At 48.4% G+C, this 6,370-nt stretch overlaps 1 protein-coding gene across 1 annotated transcript; it reads right to left on the bottom strand.

Annotated features, from left to right (window-relative positions):
* Positions 1–3,616: 3,616 nt before the first annotated feature.
* LOC123867681 lies at positions 3,617–5,572 on the bottom strand. The gene has a single exon (XM_045909862.1). The coding sequence runs from the start codon at positions 5,570–5,572 to the stop codon at positions 3,617–3,619; it is 1,956 nt and encodes a 651-aa protein (XP_045765818.1).
* Between the last annotated feature and the right edge of the window lie 798 nt (positions 5,573–6,370).

Raw genomic sequence — 6,370 nt, 5'->3', positions numbered from 1 at the left:
GCATTCAAGTATGACGTGCTCTACTGTCTGTGGAGTTTCTCCATCACAGTTGCAGAATGGATCAGGTGCCAGTTTAAATCTATGTAGGTACGCTCGAAAACCTCCGTGCCCCGATAATAACTGAGCAACTTTATTGTCTAACTTAAGCGAACGGATTATCCTGTAGGCCCGTCTCACGTCAGGCAAGAACTTCTTCGTTGTGGCTCCTTTGTTCGACTCGGCATATCTTGCCTGCCAAGTGTCGAGCGTGGAGTCCCTGATGAGACGCTTGGCGAAGGACACAGGGAATCTGTCACACACAGGAACAGTTTTGCAGCTTGTAGCCGCCAATTTGGCAAGCTCATCTGCTCTTTCGTTTCCTACTATTCCTATGTGTGCTTTCACCCAAAAGAACTGTGCCTCCCCTTCCATCTCATTCAACTTACTTATAAGGTCTTTTATTTCCGCAATGATTGGATGTAGGGCTGAGGGGTTCCGAAGGCTGTCCAGAGTGGCTCTAGAGTCCGACAAAATGAATGCTTTTCTGAATCTTCTATCCTTTACCATTGTCTTAACCGCTTCGCGCAGCGCTACTGCTTCAGCTTGATATACGGAGCAGTAGCTTGCCAGCGGCAACTTTTTCTGAAGAATTTCCTTGTCCTCAATGGTACAGGATAGGGCTGCCCCAACCTTCCCTTCGATTTTGCTGCCGTCTGTGTAAATTATGGGCATTTTCAACTGCAGAAGCTTCTCCAGGTCCTGTCGGTCCTCTACCAGTCCATAATTAATGCTCCGTCTTTTCGCTGGATGTGGAAGGTCGTATGGGCTTATGGTAATTTCAGCTTCCCGACCTGGCAGTAGATCCAATTCCTTTCCTGTTTTTCTGACTCTGTATAATGTAGACCTCTCAACCGCTCTCAGATCCAAAGGCAATATACCAGCTAGTATAGCGCTGGATTCCAAGGAAAGTGTTCGATGTGCTTTGCATATAGTTATACCAAACGTCCTTGTAACACGATCGAGAAGCACTTTCACCTGGGCCGTCTGGCTCTTCCCAGCCCATACATTAGCTGCGTACAGCATAGTTGGTTCCACAACTGATATATAAATTGTCTTGAGGATCTCCGGACTTAAACCCCAATGTGCACGTGCTGTTCTGGAAACCTTTTTGTACAATTTTATGGACTTGGCCGTCACTTCCTTTATGTGTTGTACATAATTTAGGTTTTTATCCAGCGTAAGTCCAAGTACTCGTAATGTGTCAGTTTCTTGTAGTTCAAAACCATCCATTTTTACCTTAGGTACCTTGTATTTTAACTTCCTGGTAACCGTCATGATTTGGGTCTTATGAGGGGCGAATCTAAGTTTATTGTTCTTTCCCCACATATTTATCCTGGCTAGTACGTCGTTCAGAAGTTTTTCTATGGACTCCCCGTCCTTTGCGTTGCTTATTATTAGGATGTCATCGGCATATGCCTGCACATGCACTCCGTGACCAGTCGTCTCTTCCAATAGACTGTCCAAGAGAATGTTCCAAAAGATGGGGCCGCACGTAGAACCTTGGATGCAACCTTTATTTGTTGTTCTGCATGCTAGAGCTCCTGCATATTTTATGCTTATTTCTCTGGACGAAAGGTAGTTAGCTATTAGGAGGATGAGGGACTGGTCCACCTTCTTCTTAATCAACTGCTTCAAGATAGCTGGCCACCAGGCATTGTCAAACGCGCCTTCTATGTCTAATGACACCAGGGTTGATATCTTTTTATTGTAATAGGCACTTTCCACAACTTGTACTGCGTCATAGAGGGCGTCCTCCGTACTTTTTCCAGGCATGAAGCCATATTGCTGCTTATTCAGGGCCTCTTCCTTTCCAAGTTGCCAAAGGAGGCGGTTTACCATCATTTTCTCCAGTACCTTGCCCAGAATTGGAAGTAGGCCTATGGGTCGATAAGCTTTGGGGGATGCATAATCCTCTTTTTGGGGTTTAGGGATTATCTTGATTATGGCTCTCTTCCAGATTTTTGGAAAACAGTATAGATGGAGACACCTATTGTAAATTGCTAGGAGCTCCTTTGGACACGCCTGATATGCTTTAATACAAATATCGGCCGTGAGTCCATCCTCTCCTGGGGCCTTCTTGGGACTCATATCCATCAGAACACCCTCTACCTCTTCTGCAGTGAAATTGATAATGCACTTCTGTCCGTTTTCTATAATCCCCTGAATCTGCTGTTTTACCTTATTTCTAAGTGAACTTTGCACGGTCGTATCTGAAGAGGCATCATCAAGTGGGTAGAAAGTTTCTGCTAGCAAATCCGCAGACTGTTGGGGGTCCAAAATTGTATCTGTTGTAGGAGATCTCAGCAATTTATCTTCACTGTGCTTACTATCCTTTTTGAGTATACGATAGATGTTCTGCCACATGGTATCCTTGTGCTGACGAGTACAAAAATTCTTCCAGCTGCTGGTTATTGTATTCAGGATCTGTTCCTTGTATTCCGCCAGGGCTGTAAGATACTCATCCACTACAAAAGGTCTCCTTCGTGGATTTGATTTGGAGATCTTTCGCCTCCTCCTTAGAACTTCTGCTTTTTTATACGTGAGCGCTGGTGTCCACCATTCACTCTTACCTAATTTTACACTGGCTGAAATCCTGGGGATAGTCATCTCACAGGCCTTTTCAATACTATTTACGTAGATAGAGACTAGGTCCTCCAGTTCAGCCGTAGTTTGTATCCTTTGAATATTTTCAATGTTAATTGATCCTTCAGCCAGTTGAGAATTCAAGGCAGCAGTGAACGCTCCCCAGTCCGCTTTAGATGTGTTGTATCTTCTGGTAGAATTCCTTTGGGCCTTACCGGACTTGTTTCTGTCAAAGGTCAGATTAAATTGGATGCCTCTATGGTCAGATAGCGTGACCATTTGTAAATCGACATGCCAATTATTGACTTTGTGTAGTAGTTCATGGCTCGCAAAGGTCACGTCCACTATGCTACTGTATATTCGGTTGTTTCTGATCGCAAAGAAGGTTGGTTCATTGCCTTCATTTAAGACAGTCAGGTTGAAGCGAGCTAGAGATTGGATCACAGCAGAGCCCCTAGCGTCTTCCTCCTCACAGCCCCACCAGGGACTCCTAGCATTGATATCGCCACCGATGATGATATTCGGCGTACCGAGGTTATTGACCACTGTCGCGATGAAGTCTAGGTCCATATCAATGTCCGCATCTTTTTCTAGATAGACGGAGACAAAGCCTACCAGGACACCGTTAACCCTAGCCTTGCATGCCACAATATTCTCCGTAATTAATTCTGGATTCACGATTAAGTGTAAGCTACGGTCAGTGACAAGAACTGCCGACTTAACTGGTTTGGATCGGTCCATGGTGTCTTTCTGGATAACTCTGCAGTTACATTTAATTTGTGCGTCCGAGCCCACATACGGTTCTTGAACTAATAAAATAGCGATTTGGAGGTCGTAAGCAGCTTGAAGGCATTCTTTTTGGGCAGCATATCCCCTGCCCAAGTTTATTTGCGCTACTTTTAGTTGATCAATTCCCCTAGTAGTAGAGCTAGGGCTCTGAGGTTCTGAGAGCTGTGAGTCTAATGCTCCCTCGTTATTGTCCTGGCTGCCCGTATCAGCAATATGAGACCGAACTTCTAGCTATTCGGTCCCATTTCTGCCATTCCGGGCAGCTTTGACTATAAGCTCCGTGGGTGCAGGTCTCTGGCTTTTCCCCTTTGTTTGAGCAGTTTATGCAAATAGGGGTTTCCGCCCTTCTCGGACAGTGCCGCGTGTCGTGACTTCCCGCGCAATGTCCGCACGACTCCTCACCCCGGCACTCCTTCGAGAAGTGCCCAAAGCCCATGCACTTGTAGCACTGGACTATCGGTGATTGGTCTTGTGCTACAATCACCTGATAGCCAATTCTCAATCTCATGACCAGGAGAGTTTTATAGAGACCAGGGGAGACCTCGATTATGACATTACTAATGTCTTTGGTTCTCCCTTTAGTTCTCCTCACTACTTTGATATTTTCATTCAGCAACACTGCTTCCCCCAGAGTCCCTGTATTTTGCCTCATGATCGCTTCCACCACCTGTGCATCCGAAGTGTCGTTAATGACCCCTGGAAGCCTTAGGAGCGGGCGTTTGGTTGTAATTTGCGCCACAGTTAACTTTTGAGAGGCGTCTTTCAGCGCTGTTTGCAGCTTAGACCTGCCTTCAGCTGAGTCGCAGGTCAGGACCACTTTTTGGTTTTTCCGTCTCCTGATGGAGCTGACCCCAACCCCTAGTCCAATGACGTCTACGCTTGATTTAATTGCTTTAACTACGTCGTCACTGGTATCCCGGGGGTCGGCGGACTCCACCAGCAGAGGGAAATTCGGCCCTGGCTGCGTCGACGGCTTAGGTGTTTTCAATATTGTTGCAAATGTTTTCTGGGCCCACGGTGCTCCTTGCGGTTGCTCAGTGACCCTTGGTTCTTGCACCTTATTCTCCTCAAGGGTCATAGTGAGCGTTCCCACGTCCAATCTTAGTGCTGCTATGTCCTCTTGGACCCTGCGCATCTCCAGGACGGGGCATGGCGCCGTTGGGTCGGTTCCCACACTATATTTCTTTACCTGGTCCTGTAACTCATAAACCAAGTGTCTGACTGCCTCGACTTCTTTAAACGTGTGCTCTATTTTGAGCTTAGCCTCAGCCATCAGCTCCAGATGTCTTTTGTCTACTTCCAGGAGTGAGGCACCGTGCTTGGCCTCCATTTGCGCTAGCCGTCGCTCGTATCCGGCCCGCTGTTTTTCCTTTTCAGCAATATGTCGGTTACGAGAGTCTGCCAAGCGCAAGATCATTTCTTGGAGGCCGTGCAAGCCGCTAATGACATCCTCCCTGATGTCTCTATGCAAGTTTCTACTCTCCTCCAGCCTGGTTTTTGTTTTCTGAAGGAGAGTATTAGCAAGGCGAGGCATGTCATGCAGCGCCCCTCCACCGACGGCTGACAGATCCGACATGAAGGAGTCATCCCTTGCCTCATCTGCCGGCTCCTCGGCTTGCCGGACACTGCATTCTATCTCGGCTGCAGCCGCTGCTCTCAGCTGCGCTCTGATACGCAGCAAGGAAGACTCCGACCGTGGCTTGGCCGGTGACGTCCCAGGTTCTATTATCGGAATTGGAGTAGAGGTGGTGTGAATAATGTCACCTTCACTACCTCTGCGCGCCCTACTGCCCTCAGTTTGTGGAGAGCTTTCCGCACTCCTGAACTCTGCGGAACTAGGGATCCCTTCTGTGGAGTCGCCTATCGCCTGAGCCACTGGAGATTCAGCTGCGCTCTCAAAGCCAACGCTAACAGGTGATGAGGTGCACGTGCCTCCGTCTCGGTCTGTGTCCTCCTCCGAAGGGGCAGGGATCCTCAGCCTGAGAGGCGGGGCTTGCTCAGGCGTAGGGTCCCGCTCTGGCCGTTTTGAGGAGGCCATTCCCTTGGAAGTCTTGGTATTAGCTCTACGTACCATAGAGGCAAGCCTCCTTGTTTGTTTTGCTGGCGAGCACGGCTTCGCCGTCGCCCGCCCGCTGACGCTCGACGATGTTGTTGCAGACATCTAGTAGTAAAATAGCTACGGTTTTTATTTGGCGCCGTAGCGCACCGTCACGCTCGCGATTTTAAGGTAATTTCGTCAAGAATGTTTTAAAGACCGATCGGAATCCGGGGACACAAAGGTCAAGGGGTCGTTACGGTCGCGTTTGGTCGAGTGTGATGGGCCGAAGGATAGTGCTCGTCAAGTCCAAGGCCCGAACTCGGGGGCTAACTGTAAGAGATTGGAAGCTGCGGGCTTAGGGGCCCTTCGGGGGAGAGAATTTCCCAGCCCCAAAAAACACCCCCTTAAGTGAATCAATCCAGGGGCGCTAATGGGCTGAAACTAGAACTATGGGCTGAATAAATTGAAGTGATGCACCAGGGGGCAGAGGGTAAGTAATCTACTCGCCGTCGGGGGCTTTAAAGGGGGCCCACGCTTTCGGCCTACGTCCCTTGGTTCAAATACGAAGCTGTTTGTGATTTGTCGCGGTATTACAGTCGGCGAGTTAGTTCGTGGCCGCTTAAAATTAAGAAAGCCAGCGGACCTTGCACCCCTAAATACCCCGACACGCCCAAAATAAAATAGCTCGTATATACCTTGAACAGTTGAAAACCGCCTTCACACGGCGAGTATTGTCCCAGGCTGACTCCCTAGGCAGGAGGTAGTTCCCGCCCAGCAGCAAATACCTCCAGATATCTTCCCCCTCCCACAACCTCACAAGCACACACGCGATTTTGACAAATGAAGTGTCAAATGGAAGGGCTTGACGAGACCTATCCACACTGGCAAAAAACGGGACTCCTCCAGGAAAACTGGGGTAGT

Source organism: Maniola jurtina, chromosome 8, assembly GCF_905333055.1.
Source record: "Maniola jurtina chromosome 8, ilManJurt1.1, whole genome shotgun sequence".
Classification (NCBI taxonomy): Eukaryota; Metazoa; Arthropoda; class Insecta; order Lepidoptera; family Nymphalidae; genus Maniola; species Maniola jurtina.
Note: the sequence above shows the minus strand (reverse complement) of the source record. Positions and strands in the feature narration are given on the sequence as shown.

Bases quoted from the DNA above. Each gene is read 5' to 3' on its own strand.
- LOC123867681 (XM_045909862.1), bottom strand. From the start codon at position 5,572: ATGTCTGCAACAACATCGTCGAGCGTCAGCGGGCGGGCGACGGCGAAG.